The sequence below is a fragment of the Diaphorina citri genome, unplaced genomic scaffold, assembly GCF_000475195.1.
Source record: "Diaphorina citri unplaced genomic scaffold, Diaci psyllid genome assembly version 1.1 scaffold3295, whole genome shotgun sequence".
In the NCBI taxonomy this organism is placed as follows: Eukaryota; Metazoa; Arthropoda; class Insecta; order Hemiptera; family Psyllidae; genus Diaphorina; species Diaphorina citri.
Window position 1 is genome coordinate 1617 of NW_007380704.1, and position 16658 is coordinate 18274.

A 16658-nucleotide genomic window follows, 5' to 3' on the forward strand; every position below is an offset into this window, starting at 1 on the left:
ATCGATAGTTTTTTGAAAACTATCGATAACTATCGATGGCGCCGACTATCGATAGTTCTCCTCCTCTAGATCGATGGTCGACTGGACCGTCCACACTGCCTCGACAACAAATAGATTCACCTCGACGGCCATCGACTATATGTGGACACTGGACACAGTGTTAAGAGAACGCGAATTTCTCGGCAAACGGAAAAGAAAATATTTTGTTTCGTAACTTAAAATATAAATCACAGAATAAAATTGTTTTTTCTCGTAGATATTTTAAAAAATACAAAGGAAAATTGTTTTGTTAATTTCAACCAAGACGAAAAAATACAGTAATGTCAATGTATAGGAGATGATTTACTTATTTATAAGAATAAAATCAATATAAAAGCTATCGATTTATTCCCGAGACTACAAGCTCATGTTCAATCTCTGAGAACGCTTGGAGAATACTTGGAGACCATTCGAATACGGTTTTCAAATACGGAAAATTGGAACCTGTAGTCCCAGGGATAGTAAAATTATCTGTAAGTAGGTATTGAGGGAAAGAAAAATACTTGAAAAAAAAGGAGTTTTCTTTTTAAAATACCACCAGTTTTTTCGTCTTTAAAAAGCTAAAAGTTTACCGGAATGTTGATTGTGTGTGTAAAAAATATTTGTAAAGGAAAAGGCTATGGCTTTGTTTGGTTAAGAAATCAATTCTTATTGGCTAACAGAGTTAGGTAACCTTGCCTAATCTCGCTCTGGGGTGTTATACGAGTAGAAAAGAAGAAAATTATAACAGGAAGAATAAGAAAAGAAATGCGTTGAAAATAAACTACAAAACTACAACAATTTATAATATTAGGAGGAGTACAACAAGGAAGAAATGTATGTACAAAAGTTACTTAGTAGTTACAAAGTAGAAAAAAATACTTGGTTATGCCTCAGGTGATGACGTCATAATTCATGACTCCCGCTTCGTTTGTTTGTGCGCAAGCGTTTCTGCGCATTTCGACGTGAAATCTGACGTCACAACTCTTTGAACTTTTTCATTAGAACGGCAGTTGAAGTTTGAATTTTCGACCTTTTAAATTTACTTTTTCGGAGTTTTGACCTCAGATTTGGATTTTTCACAACTTTTTACGTAGGAATTGACCTTTTATTAATATTTTCCCAATAGCAACTGCTCCATTGTCAATTTCTGGCATTTGAAACCAAACAACCAACCATATTAAAGTCTACCCAGAGGTTGGACTATAGATAAAACTTCTTCAATTCAAAATTCAATACATAAATGTCTTAGGGAGGGAAAAAAAAGACCCCATTCAATTGACATCGACTGGTACCCACAGGAAGAGTAGGTGGGGTCAGAGGATTTTGTGGGGGGAAAAATTGACCGATTCCAATACTTTCCCAATACAAAATAACCTGGGTGGGTTTGGGTAACTTTGAGACACCAACTTTAATCTGAAAGATTGGTCACCAAAATGCTCACAACTCAAAATTATCCCCCCCACCCTACCGAATGTATTTGAAGTTCTTCATAGAATAAACACCCTAGTAAAGTAACGCCCTTGACACAAAACTCCCATCAAAACTCAGCTGCTTTTTACAGGACTACATAAAGTAGGTAATGAATTCTTATTTACTAACTAATCTAACAATAGGATAAAAAATAATGCAAAGTGATAAAGGTCAATTAATACAAAATAAATTCACTAAAATTTATATTTCTAACGTAATTTTACTCTTGAAATTTTGCTTTTTTTATCACATTCAGCCAAAACAAATTTAAAATCTCTTTTCATAGTTAGTTAATTTTAATAATTTAACAATTCAGGTGTTAACACACTAATCTTCAAATTTAAAAATCTCATGCCAGCCTAGTTAACTTCGATTCCAACCCAGAACGGATTTTATCCTAAACAGATAAGGTTCGATCTTGGAACGGCTGGCTTTCTCCTATCCTGTCTTTCTTCGCTTTTGGGATAAGACCCTTAGCAGTTACAGTTCTCTCTATCAAAACTCTTTGAAAAAAATAAAAAATCTGGTGTGAACATCACACGACTTTCCTTATCCTATTGAATGATGCTTATTTGAGTGTTCTTTTACCCTAACTTTTTCTCTATCAAAACTCTTTAAAAAAATAAAGAGTTAAGCTTCCATTCAATTGATTTTTAAAGTTTAAACAAATGTTTGTGCATTACAGAAAAAAAAAAAATCTAGATTTTATGAATTTCATCATTCTTGTGCAGAATTAGAATTTTTTTTTTGATAAAATAAAAATTAAACTCCCGGAACGGCTGGCTTTCTCCTATCCTGTCTTTCTTCGCTTTTGGGATAAGACCCTTAGCAGTTACAGTTCTCTCCATCAAAACTCTTTAAAAAGAATAAAAAGTTAAGCATCCATTCAATTGATTTTTAAAGTTTAAACAAATAATGTTTGTGCATTACAGAAAAAAAAATCTAGATTTTATGAATTTCATCATTCTTGTGCAGAATTAGAAATTTTTTGATAAAATAAAAATTAAAAAATAACCTTAAAAAAACAGCTGCCTTTTCGAGGTCTGGTAAATCTTACAAGCAGTAGGTGTATATTACTTGAGGTGTATTTTCCTTTGGAAATGAAAATCGATTTAATTTCCGAAAGGAAAATACACCTCTATTTAATTCAATGGATTTTGTTCAAGAGCTCATCAGGAACAAAACTGAGGAATGTAAAAAAAGAATTTGTCTTTAAAGTTGATGGAATCATAAGCAGACTCCACATGTCGCGAATTCTCGCGAGTTTACTATTTTTTTCGGCCAGTTTCTGGATAGTCTAGAATTTAATAGCTCAGATCTCAGAATTTTCGGACAGCTTAGAATTTTTCACATTCAGATTTTCAGATTTTTCTCTCGGACATTCTTAATTCATCGGAACATTTTATTATTTTGGACATTTTTGTGTATTTCATACAGTTATTAAAAACCTACATATATTATTACTTTTGTGCAATACTACTACGGATTTTTTATTTCTTTTTCGCTTTTTTTTACACCTAACTGTGGGGAAATTCTCTTATCAAATACGCTTCCACTGTCACCACTCCATTTCCCCACACCACATCCATGTTAGATGTCCAACAAGTGTGGACCCTGCTTCAGATCCGCTTCGTGATATTTACGGAAAACGTGCAGCCAACTAGAACTGGATGAACCTTGCACACAAGAAGACCTTATGCAAGCAAACCCAAAAGCCATCCACGTTGCCAATTTCTGGAAATTCAAGATCTGATGTTCAAGTTTGTTTCCGGACACGGAAAGTAAATAAGACGGAAAAGGTGGGGAAAATTCGAAGCTTCACTTCGTGAAGAACATGTTAACATGAGGTTTTTGGTCTACATATTAACATGAGGTTTTTAGTCTACATGTTAACATGTTTTTAATCTACATGTTAACATGATGTTTTTAATATACATGTTAACATGATGTTTTTAATATTCAAGTCAACATGAGGTTTTTAATTTACATGTTAACATGATGTTTTTAATCTACATGTTAAAATAAGGTTTTTAATCTCACATGAGTAATTATTCCACATATCAACATGAGGTTTCAATCTTCATAAGCATCCATTCAATTGATTTTTAAAGTTTAAACAAATTAATGTTTGTGCATTACAGAAAAAAAATCTAGATTTTATGAATTTCATCATTCTTGTGCAGAATTAAAATTTTTTTGATAAAATAAAAATTAAAAAATAACCTTAAAAAAACAGCTGCCTTTTCGAGGTCTAGTAAATCTTACAAGCAGTAGGTATTACTTGAGGTGTATTTTACTTTGGAAATGAAAATCGATTTAATTTCCGAAAGGAAAATACACCTCTATTTAATTCAATGGATTTTGTTCAAGAGCTCATCAGGAACAAAACTGAGGAATGTTGAAATAGAATTTGTCTTTAAAGTTGATGGAATCATAAGCTGACTCCACATCCATGTTAGATGTCCAACAAGTGTGGACCCTGCTTCGGATCCGCTTCGTGATATTTACGGAAAAGGTGCAGCCTACTAGAACTGGATGAACCTTGCACACAAGAAGACCTCATGCAAGCAAACCCAAAAGCCATCCACGTTGCCAATTTCTGGAAATTCAAGGAATCCAGTTCCAAAAATCAACTTTCGAAACATCCATTTTCACCTCCGGAAGCCATCAGGGCCGGCCGAAAGTCTAAATTTCATCCTAAGTTACCGGTTGGGTGGAAGACCTCAATAAGAATCCTGCCATTAAAGCCTAAAACAAGTCGCGGTTCCTGTACTTGTCTCACAACTCACCGATCGCGGTGGCAGTCTCCTGTCCGTCCCCAGTCACCAGCTTCACCTTCACTCCAGACTGAAGCAACGTGGACATACACTCCCTCACGTGAGGTCTCGGGGGGTCACAAATACCAAGTTAACATGATGTTTTTAATCTACATGTTAACATGATGTTTTTAATCTACATGTTAACATAATGTTTTTAATATTCAAGTCAACATGAGGTTTTTTTTAAATCTTAATGTTAACACGAGGTGTTTTTAATCTACATGTTAACATGAGGTTTTTAATATTCAAGTCAACATGAGGTTTTTAATTTACATGTTAATATGATGTTTTTAATCTACATGTTAAAATAAGGTTTTTAATCTCACATGAGTAATTATTCCACATATCAACATGAGGTTTCAATCTTCATGTCAACATGAATTTTCAAATCTTCATGTTAACATTAATTTTCAATCTACATGTTAACATGAATTTTCAATCTTCATGTTAACATGGGTTTTTCTTCATCATGTTATCATGAGTTTTTTTTTTAAATCTACATGTTAACATAAATGAGGTTTTTATTACTCATGTTGACATGAATTTTCAATCTTCATGTTAACATGAGTTTTTTAATCTTTGAATTTTCAATCTTCATGTTAACATGGGTTTTTCTTCATCATGTTAACATGAGTTTTTTTTAAATCTACATGTTAACATAGATGAGGTTTTTATTACTCATGTTGACATGAATTTTCAATCTTCATGTTAACATGAGTTTTTTAATCTTCATGCTCGCGCTGGGGCGGGCCAGCTGATCGCCTGGGGCTCGTGCTGGAGGGCTCCTGTCATACAAAGTCCATTGACTGTTTCTTAGAACTCCGGAGACATTTTCGTTCGCAGATTCGCTCGATGGCCTTCTTGATTTCCGAAACGAAGAACACAGTCGATGTGAGAGCAGTGAGAAATGCTATGTCTGAAATGAGAATAGAATAGAATTGGAATAGAATAAAGTAGAATATATTGGGATAGAATAGAGTAAGGGCTTCTTGGTTCCCCACACGAAGAACACAGCCGCAACCTCATTAGTTGTTTTCAAAAAAATAAAAAAACAGCCAATCACCCACACCACAAACAAGAACCAAATGAACAAACGAACTTTTTATATCCTCGTTGAAATCTTTGGTAATTATTCACAAGCCACGACAATGAAAAAGAAAGCTCCTTTTTGTGTTTAACCTAACTCTATAATAACACTGGTCACTTTCTTGGTTCCCCACACGAAGAACACAGCCGCAATCTCATTAGTTGTTTTCAAAAAAATTAAAAAAAAAAACAGCCAATCACGTTGCCACACCACACCACAAACAGGAACCAAATAAACAAACGAGCTTTTTATATCCTCGTTAAAATCTTTGGTAATTATTCACAAGCCACGACAATGAAAAAGAAAGCTCCTTTTTGTGTTTAACCTAACTCTATAATAACACTGGTCACTGCTCATTTGTGCCAGCTCCTTTTTGTAGCAATTCTCCATTGATGTGAGTTCTGAAAAAGTATGTTTTAAAGTTATACAAACAACCGAAAAAACATGAACCTACAAAAACAAACAAACAAAACGAACTTTTTACAACATCGTTAAATCGTTTTAACGTTTGACAACTCACCGTTTATAGTCAGCGCTTCCGTCTGAAAAACTTTCTGTAGGGGCGGAAAGTAGATCACAAACAGCTGCCCCACCACCGACGCGCACACCGCGAACAGAAACATCTTGTTCGTGAACAGCCCAATGGTGAACACGCTCTTGATTTGAGAGCGGCATGACAGCGCGTTGAACATGTCGAAAAATACGAAGCATGTGAACGTCATGGTGGTGTCGCGCTTGGAAACGATGTTGTCACTCATCTGAAAAAAAAAAGAAAAAAAAAACATTAAAAAAAAAGTTGTGATATCCCCTCGAAAAACTTGTTTGGAGCAAAAACTTTGGCATGTTTTTTTTTTCTTGAAATGGAATAGAAATGAAATAGAATAGTGGTGTCGCTCTTGGAAACGATGTTATCACTCATCTGAAATGGGAAAAGAATTATGGAAAAATTCGTGATATCCCCTAAAAAAACCTGTTTGGGGCAAAATAATTGCCAAGTTTTTTTTAAGGACTACAAAAAAACTAATGATATCCCCTTGAAAAACCTGTCTCGGGCAAAAAGTATGCCAGGTTTTTTTTATGTATTGTTCCAATTTTCAATGAAAACAGTAATATTGAAAAAGTTCCAAAGAGAATAGGTGTACTTTCCCTCTTTCCCTTCGGGAAAATGACCATTGCTCTATTCAGTTTTGAAAAAGTGTAGTGGGTAGTGGTCAATTTTCCAGTGGTCAGTTTCTGAAAGAAAAATCTCTATCCCATTTTTTTTCTTTTTCATATCCAATTCAACACGTTGCTTACCTCTCGTTTAAAAACATACAGGGTGCCCACGATAATGATGGAGGCGGACATTAACACGTTGACGACCAAGGCCCGCGTGATCATCGGCTCCTTCACGTTACGAGGCTTCTGAATCTTCACGTCGTCATCTACAGGTTCCACTCCGAGACTGAGGGGGGAATCAGAGGAAGTGAACGTGTTACATACATACATAATTACATACATATCCTAAGTCGTTCTGTTTGGTGGAACAGGTCGACTATTCACAAAACCTCTCCACCAAGTTCTATCATTAAATTTTTGTTGGTTTTCAATGAGACTGGGATTTTGATTTCTTTTGATGATATCTTTGTTGATTTGATCATTCCATCTCAGTCGTGGTCTACCTTGCTTTCTGGTTCCTTCTATATTCATTTGGAAGTATTTTTTAGGCAAGTGAACGTGTTAAAAACAGCAATTCCAATAAGCAGTGTTACATAAGTGTTAAAACTTGTGGTTTAGTGAAGGAAAGTTCAAATTTCACACCTTAATGTTAGATAAACCTTGGAATTGAAACCTGCCTTGTAGGTGCCAAGTCGCGGATTCAATTGCCACCCGGAGCCAACTTTATCTCCTTAAGGTTCGTTCGCGGAACGGCTAGCAAATCTCCTATCCTGTCCTCATTCTCCCTTCGATTTCGGAACGATAAGAACTCCGTTGTTTCCTTTATTTATTTATTTTAATTTTTAAACACACAAATAATAATAATTTGCAGAAAAAAATCAATATTCTAAATCAAATCCAGTCTTGCCAGAGCAATATTCTAAATCAAATCCAGTGTTGCCAGCTCTTAACTCTGAATCAATATTCCCGATCAAATCCAGTGTTGCCAGCTCTTACCTCTGTGCGGGGGGTCCATCCATGATGATATTGATCCATAGGATCTGCATGGCGTTCAATGGATTGGGGATCCTCAACAGTGTTGCCAGAGCGATGAGTGACAACGCCGCAATACTGGTGCTCAGTTGGAAGCGGACAAAGTTGCGGATGTTGTAGAAAATGCCCTTGCCCTCCTCAATAGCCGCACTAAAATGAGAAGAAATCAATATAGATAAAATTTCACTTTTGTCTCATACATAGCTTAGAATCACAAGCAATCCTGCCAGCCTAGTTAGCTCAAAGCAGCAGCATTCAACCTTTTTGAGCCACAACCCCCCCTGTCAAAGGTACAAGTTTTCCGCACCCCCACAATAGCCGCGCTGAAATGAGAAGAAATCAATATACATAAAATTTCACTTTTGTCTCATAGAGTCATACATAGCTTAGAATCACAAGCAATCCTGCCAGCCTAGTTAGCTTAAAGCAGCAGCATTCAACCTTTTTGAGCCGCAATCCCCCTGTCAAAGGTATAAGTTTTCTGCAACCCCCCCCCCTTAAAAAAAATTGGTTTTATTTCAAAATTGTTTCAAGAAACGTCAGTAAAAAAAAAATGAATAATTGGAAGTTTGGACCAATAAGGTCATTCTGCAGGTAGATCTCTTCTCCTGGTTTCAATTCTGGATTGAACTGGGTATCCTCAATCCTAGATTCATCTCAATTCTGACCCACTCTAAGTGGAAACCAAAGTAGGTAGGTAACTAATATTATAAAGAAAAGAAGACAAAAAAAAGTAAGTAAGCTTTCTCGAATGGTCCATCCACAAAAAAAAGTACTTACATAATGGTATTGAAATCATCGTCCACCAGAATCATATCAGCCGCTTCCTTACACACATCCGTTCCTTGTTTGCCCATAGCTATGCCAATATCTGCCTTCTTTAGTGCTACACCGTCATTAACTCCATCCCCAGTCATACCAACTATTACACCATTCGCTTGGAATGCCTGCAAATGGAAAGAGGACAATTACTTTTTTGGTCCCAGAAAACACAGTCATCGACTTATATAACAACAAAAAGTAATGATATCCCCTCAAAAAACACGTTTCAAACAAAATGTATGCCAAGTTTTTTTTCCCCCACGAAAGGTCTTCATTTCTTACCTTAAAAATAGTCAGCCTGTCGAGGCGAGTTATATCTCTACAAACCGAGTTGTAAGAAGAGGGAAATAGATCTGTGTTTAGGTGAATGATTTCAATAAAAGAACTACTCTTTTCAGAGTACTACTCAGTCAATGAATCAGATCTTCAAGCACCATTCGCTTGGAATGCCTGCAAATGGAAAGAGGACAATTACTTTTTTGGCCCCAGAAAACACGGTCATCGACTTATATAACTACAAAAAGTAATGATATCCCCTCAAAAAACTTGTTTCCGGCAAAAAGTATGTCAAGTTTTTTTTAAAAATATTTTTATCTTAACAAAAGACAACTAGTGTTGCGGCGAGGTTGTCGACGCCTCACCGATAGACCACAGTTACCGAGTTATATCTACATATACAAAAAGTAGTGATATCCTCTCGAAAAACACGTCCCGGGTAAAAAGTATGCCAAGTTTTTTTTTTTTTCTTTTTTTTAGGTGAACCATATTTTATTTGTTTCTTACCTTCACGATAGTCAGTTTATGTCGGGGAGTCACACGATAGAACACGGTCACGGAGTTAACCACCTGTTGCAGCTGATGTTCGGTCATTTGATCGATTTGGTCTCCAGATAGCACCTTGCCGTGGATTGTGTCCAGACCTACCATACTGGCTGCAATGTGAACAGAAGAATAACATTGGGTCCTTTTGAAAAAGTTCATGAATTTTTTCAAGGTATGCCCCAGAGGGGCAACTTTAAAATCTTAAATGAGAACCCCCTACTTGTGATACATCATATCAAAGGTCTTAAAGAACGTAGTACTTTGATACAAGTTGGACCTCAATCCAACAACCAGGGCCGGAGTTATGGCCTATTCAAATTTCAATTTTTTCCACGTTCTCCCGCCAATAGGGGAAGCACCAAAAATGGGAAATTCATATCGATTGGTGATTTGTGCTTCACATAGGTCCCACTAATGATTCATATTGAAATTCAGTCCAAAAATAAAAATTCGAAACATCTGTTTTCACCTCCGGAAGCCATTAGGGCCGAAAGTCTAAATTCCATCCTAAGTTACCGGTTGGGTGGAAGACCTCAATAAGAATCCTGCCATTAAAGCCTAAAAAAAAGTCGCGGTTCCTGTACTTGTCTCACAACTCACCGATCGCGGTGGCAGTTTCCTGTCCGTCACCAGTCACCAGCTTCACCTTCACTCCAGACTGAAGCAACGTGGACATACACTCCCTCACGTGAGGTCTCGGGGGGTCACAAATACCAACCAAGCCCATGTAACACAGGTCCTGTAGATTGGAACCTCGCGCCATAGCCACAACTGAAAATGAAATTTAAACCAAAATCATCGATTGAGGTGTGACGTCACTTACGCCCTTTTCCAAGAGTCTGGAATTTCGGATATTCTGAACACGACTGTGAAAGAATCATCTTTCCATCTCTTTTCGACGGCAAGTTATGACCAATTTTGTGAACCCTGTAACATTGTGTTCATTTGAGAATGAAAACTTTAAACGCGATTATCTCGAAACTGTGTTTGTGCAGTTACGCCCTTCTTCCAGATCACACCTCAATTATTTGTGGTAAAGCAGAGTTTTTTCACAGCATTTGTGGATATTTTTCTTAAAACTAATACTTATAGGGGTCGGTACAAATCTTATATTATAAGAACAAGATCCATTCACAGTTCACAGTTCACATTTCATAGTTCACACACTGATCGCTCTATCTCGAGAACCACAACACCTAGAAAGCTGAAATTTGGTAGGAATATTCCTTTTATGGTCTAGGTGTGCAATAAGAAAGGATTTTGCGAAAATCTAAACCGATCCTGAGATAGGTATGATCAATTTTTCATCGCTAAAATCTCCATAAGAAATACACAGAAAGCAGAGTCTGCGGGAGAGAAAACTTTTCCTCGCTCGCCTAAATTTGAGTTTCGTTTATGTTTTTAGTTTGATAAAAATACAAGTTCGGCCATGCCTTTTCCACAAGCTTGGCCATGCCTCGGGATGAACTAGCGGGATTCCGGAGCGAAGCGACGGAATTCAGCTAGTAATATAATATGAGTGGGAATCTTCTTATATTAGGATTGAGTAGAGCAAAAGGTGAGGTGACGTCTTTTTGTAGTTAAGCTTACTCCGCTTACTCAGTACTCACAAATAGATGAAGAGACTACAAAGAGCTTCACAATATCCATGGCTCTCCCCAAGAAGTCTTCTTCTTATCGAGTTGATGTTCAAGTTTTCCTATGAAAACAAGTTCGACTATTTCTCTTCTGACTTCTCTATGCTAATTTTGTTCTCCTATCTCTAGGAATTACAAAAACTTGCTACCGCAGTGGATTACTTAATTAAAAATTTATAACATATGAGACTCGAATACTATAGTTACATCAACGGGAGTTTACCAAATGAATTAAATGCAGAGTACATAACTAGATGGCCGGAATTCGTAAGAAATAAGCAGAAAATGGAAACTTCGTTGACAATAAAGTGCCTGGGTACAGGATACTCATATTACCCAATCGCAAAAATACGACTGTTCCTTTTTTTTCAAGAGGTTTGACAGAGGGAACTGTAACTGCTAGGGTCTTATCGTCCCGAAATCGAAGAGAGGAGAAAGCCAGTCGTCCCGAGAACGAACATTATCCGTTCAAGATAAAATCCGCCTTGAGCGGGAAACGAATCCGCGGCCTAGCGCTACTAACGCAGCTAATTAGGCCGACAAGAAAAATTTAATAACTTACCGATCCCTCCTTAGGTAGACACTTGACTGCCATCATCTTCTGCTCACTACTGAACGGGTACTCCTTAAGGCGTTCTTCCACTCATTATACTCATAAGGTCACCCATGGGGGATAACCTAAGGCATTCTCTTCCATTTAACTTACCGATCCCTCCTTAGGTATACACTTGACTGCCATCATCTTCTGCTCACTACTGAATGGATACTCCTTAAGGAGTTCTTCCACTCAACCTCATATTATACTCATAAGGTCACCCATGGGGGATAACCTAAGGCATTCTCTTCCATTTAACTTACCGATCCCTCCTTAGGTATACACCTGACGGCCATCATCTTCTGTTCACTACTGAACGGGTACTCCTTAAGGAGTTCTTCCACTCATTATACTCATAAGGTCATCCATGGGGGATAACCTAAGGCATTCTCTTCCATTTAACTTACCGATCCCTCTTTAGGTATACACCTGACGGCCATCATCTTCTGCTCACTACTGAACGGATACTCCTTAAGGCGTACATAGTGCTCGTTGACGGCATACAGACCAAACTTCATACCGGCAGCGAGTAAGGCGCCTTCTGTAGGCTGTCCGAGTAAGGAGTCACCTATGATGGAAGCGTTGTTACATACACAACCCACTTCTAGCAATCTGTGGAGGAAAAAAAATCTAGTATCAACATCACATGACTTAAAGTTATGAAATAGGTAACTACAAAACTCATTATTACCTTTCTATGATACAATGGATACACGTTCTGGTTTTGATCCGACTCGAGTTTCGTCCATCTCCGTGGACTTTTTCAAGGAAACTTGGACGAAACTCGAGTCGGATAAGATCAAAACCGGAACGTGTATCCATTGTATCATATAAAGGTAATAAGTTTTGTAGTTACCTATTTCATAACTTTATAACCTAGGATGTCTAATATAAACATATTTAATAATAATCACATGACTTTCCTTATCCTATTGAATGAAGCTTATTTGGGTGTTCTTCTACAGTAACTTTTACAATATCTCTAACCGTTGTCAGTACAGTCGTCGTAAATCGTGAAAAAGCTGTCAAAAAACAGCCAACCGCAACACCTGTCTCAATCAATTTTGTGTTGTATCCTTGTCACATTTGTGGACTACATACCAAATATATTCTTAGTTTTCAAGATATTCTTAGTTCTTACCGGTGGTGTAGTGGTCTCGGTGGTGTAGTGGTCAAGGCGCTCGCCTGGTAAACAGGAGGGCGTGGGTTCAATCCCAGCCGAGGTATGGACAGCTCCTTTTTGTAGCAATTCTCCATCGATGTGAGTTCTGAAAAAGTAACAATGTTTTAAAGTTTTACAAACAACCGAAAAAACACGAACCAACAAAAACAAACAAACGAAACGAACTTTTTACAACATCGTTAAATCGTTTTAACGTTTGACAACTCACCGTTTATAGTCAGCGCTTCCGTCTGAAAAACTTTCTGCTCATAAGGTCACCCATGGGGGATAACCTAAGGCATTCTCTTCCATTTAACTTACCGATCCCTCCTTAGGTATACACCTGACGGCCATCATCTTCTGTTCACTACTGAACGGATACTCCTTAAGGCGTACATAGTGTTCGTTGACGGCATACAGACCAAACTTCATACCGGCAGCGAGTAAGGCGCCTTCTGTAGGCTGTCCGAGTAAGGAGTCACCTATGATGGAGGCGTTGTTACATACACAACCCACTTCTAGCAATCTGTGGAGGAAAAAAAAATCTAGTATCAACATCACATGACTTAAAGTTATGAAATAGGTAAATACAGGACTCATTACCTTTATATGATACAATGGATACACGTTCCGGTTTCCGGTTTTGATCTTATCCGACTCGAGTTTCGTCCATCTCCGTGGACTTTTTCAAGGAAACTTGGACGAAACTCGAGTCGGATAAGATCAAAAAGTTTCATGGTAGCGCGACCGTATTTTTTATTATTTTCCACAAGTTTGGCCATGCCTCGGGATGAACTAGCGGGATTCCGGAGCGAAGCGACGGAATTCAGCTAGTAGGGTAATAGAAACTAATGTCTTACCTCTTAACCCTTTGCGTCCTATATCGTAAGCTTCTGCTAGGAACTCTTGTTCTTTCTTCAGGTTGATGGCTTGTACCGTACCATTGTTCATGTACTTGGTACACTGTTGTAGCACCTTCTCTATAGCACCTTTCACGAAGAATATCTCTTCCTGTGAAAAAAGAGGGGGGGATTTCTTAGTATAATTTGTTCGTTTTTTGTCCAAAATATTTCAGAAATATTTTTTTTGCAAACAAATCAGCAATTTTTTCCTCTCCGGACTTATTACTGAATTTTTTTTTTTCCTTTTTTTTCAAGAGGTTTGATAGAGGGAACTGTAACTGCTAGGGTCTTATCGTCCCAAAATTGAAGAGAGGAGAAAGCCAGTCGTCCCGAGAACGAACATTGTCCGTTCAAGATAAAATCCGCCTTGAGCGGGAAACGAATCCGCGGCCTTAGCGTTAAATTATTTATTTTTTAGTATAAAAAAAAGCTGGAATGAGTTTAAGTTAATTATTATTCGACTTCTTCCACTGCTTTCTAAAACTGATCTAATTCCACTTCTGCATTGATATCCTCTTCTCTTTTGAGATTACTGTTTAGCTTGTTCTTTACACTGTTTTTTTTTTTTTTTTTTTTTTTTTTCATAACGTATACATATTATTTTTTTTTTTTTTAAACAAAAAATTTTTAAAACAGAAAAAAATTTTTTGGCAGGTAGGGGGCACCAGTTTGGTGAGTTCCTCAAGTGATTTCTCCGACCTATACTCTTGTACAAACGCCACTGTAACCACAATAGTAATGGCCTGAAAACATAACAATAGAATAGAATATAATAAAATAGAACAGGATAGAATGAAATAGAATAATAATAGAATAGGAATAGAATAGAATAGAATAGAACAGAATAGAATAGAATGGAATAGAATAGAATAGAATAGAATAGAATAGAATAGGATAGAATAGAATGGAATAGAATAGATTTTTCTTCAAGAGATTTGACAGAGGGAACTGTAACTGCTAAGGTCTTATCGTCCCGAAAGCGAAAAGAGAAGGAAGACAAGATAGGTAAGAGAAAGCCAGCCGTTCCGAGAATGAACTTTATCTGTTTAGAATAAAGATTGTCCCGGGCGGGAATCGAACCCGCGACTCCAAGCTAACTGGGCTGGTAGAAAATCGTTTCTCAACAATCCAGAAATATTTTTTGTAACAATCCAGCAACTTTTTTTTTCTCTCCAGACTTATTTCTGAAACATTTTTGTCTATCAGTATGTAATACGATTTATCTTGAATGTTGCCAAACATTCGAACCATTCATTTAGCAACAGTTACGCAACAGTTGCGAAACTTATGTTACCCGTGGGAACAAGGCGTTAGGATTGTGAAATTGTAATGGCTACTTACCACTGTAATACTGATAGCATCGTCGAATTGTTTCATAAACACACTGACTAGGGCTGAGGCAAGAAGTAACAGGATCAGAGGGTTCTTGAACTGAAAGCAGAAAACACAAACACATAAGTATACCAAGTTTTAAGCCCATCTGATATCCAGCAAAAGTGGCCAAAAAGTCAAAAGTTAATTACAAGGTTTATGATTTAACATTTAACCCATTGATAACCCTTAAGGATTTAACCCGGGATTAGAACTGGATATAAATTGTTTTGTAAACTATACATTAAAATTGGATTGGGGGACTCGTATATTACTTTTCTATCGCTGGGAAATCTTCAGATTTACTACGGACCTAAATCTAAACATTGTTTTTCTTGTTTTCCCATAACCTAGCATACGAGTTACGGGAGACCCTGAAATATGAAATACGCCTGAAAATGTGTATCATGATAAGATAAACATGGGCCGCGTTAATAAGTGCAAGGTCACGGGTTCGATTCCCGCCCCGGGGCAAACTTTATCCTAAACAGATAAGGTTCGTTCTCGGAACGGCTGGCTTTCTCTTATCCTGTTATCCATCTCTCTTCGCTTTCGGGACGATAACAACTCCGTTATTACAGTTCCCTCTATCCTCTATCGAACCTCCGTTTTTAATGGGAAAAATCTGGTGTGAACATCACACGACTTTATTTATCCTAATGAATGATGCTTATTTTGGGTGTTCTTGTTATTTATAGCCAAACTTTTACAATATTTCTAACCGTTTAGTCGGTATAGCTGAAAACCGCCAAAAAAAACTGTCGAAAACCGCCATGGCCAAAATACCGCCAACAGCAGCACCTATCTCAACCAAACGTTTTGAGTTGCATCCTTGTCACATTTGTAAACTACATACCAAATTTCAAGTCTCTAGCTCATACACATTTGTGACAAGCGTAAATGCTTGTCACAAATAATGTCGTTCCACAACTTCTAATTTGCTTCAAATTTGTATCTCGTGAGGTAAATTTTTCATCGTTAGCTCCCGATCTGTATTTACCAGAATTAAAAAGCACTCTCAAGTGTCCTACATTCTTTGAATAACTTATATTACCTACCGTATAAGTATAAAATAAAATCAACGTAAAATATTGAAAATGTTACCTAATCAAAAGCTTTTGTTAAAATATGTAAGTACTGGATGAAACCTCGGCCGCAGTGTTTCACTCACCTGTTTTATCCGAACATATGACCGACACACAGCCCAGTGTTTCCACGGTAGGCAACTTCTTCACAATAGCTTTTCTCTTGGCCATCCTCATAACACCTAGTGCCAAAGTTACTGTCACTACTATTGGGAGACCTTCTGGAATAGCTGCTACTGCCAGACTGAAAAATCAAGAAAACGAGGGACTTTTCAGTCTTATCCCAGAAGGATAAAAGGGGCTATTCCTTCTTCATGTAATCCAATCAAGGAAACGAGGGACTTTTCAGTCTTATCCCAGAAGGATAAAAGGGGCTATTCCTTCTTCATGTAATCCAGAACGAATACAGAGAAAAAAGGGTTAGGTAGAATGCAAAAGAAGTTTAGGTCACACGCAATAAAGGCGTCTTTATGAGGCCGATTATACAGATAGAATACTGGTATGTAGTTCACAAATGTGACCAGGATGCAACACAAAACGTTTGGTTGAGATGGTTGTTGCGCTTGGCGGTATTTTGACCGCTTTTTGGCGGTTTTCAGCTATAGCGACAAAACGATTAGAGATATTGTAAAAGTTAGGGTAAAAGAACACTCAAATAAGAATCATTCAATAGGA

General features: G+C 37.3%; 1 protein-coding gene and 1 long non-coding RNA gene across 2 annotated transcripts; both read right to left on the reverse strand.

Annotated features, from left to right (window-relative positions):
* Positions 1 to 4955: 4955 nt before the first annotated feature.
* Positions 4956 to 13631, reverse strand: LOC103520182 (calcium-transporting ATPase type 2C member 1). Its single transcript, XM_008485274.3, has 8 exons — positions 13486 to 13631; positions 9832 to 10002; positions 9193 to 9341; positions 8368 to 8534; positions 7552 to 7737; positions 6694 to 6841; positions 5918 to 6155; positions 4956 to 5226 (listed from the first exon to the last, which is right to left on the reverse strand). Exons 1-8 carry the CDS (start codon positions 13574 to 13576, stop codon positions 5099 to 5101), a joined length of 1278 nt encoding a protein of 425 aa, XP_008483496.1. The 5' UTR covers positions 13577 to 13631; the 3' UTR covers positions 4956 to 5098.
* A 543-nt stretch (positions 13632 to 14174) lies between these two features.
* LOC113471927 lies at positions 14175 to 14967 on the reverse strand. Its single transcript, XR_003394441.1, has 2 exons — positions 14869 to 14967; positions 14175 to 14270 (listed from the first exon to the last, which is right to left on the reverse strand). It is a non-coding gene; the product is annotated as an uncharacterized LOC113471927 (long non-coding RNA).
* Between the last annotated feature and the right edge of the window lie 1691 nt (positions 14968 to 16658).

Excerpts from the sequence above, each read along its gene's own strand:
- LOC103520182 (XM_008485274.3), bottom strand. The coding sequence starts at position 13,576 with ATGAACAATGGTACGGTACAAGCCATCAACCTGAAGAAAGAACAAGAG. Across the intron at positions 7,738-8,367 it reads GATGATTTCAATACCATTAT|TGCGGCTATTGAGGAGGGCA; the intron begins GTAAGTACTTTT and ends TTCTCATTTTAG. Across the intron at positions 6,156-6,693 it reads TGTATGTTTTTAAACGAGAG|ATGAGTGACAACATCGTTTC; the intron begins GTAAGCAACGTG and ends TTTTTTTTTCAG.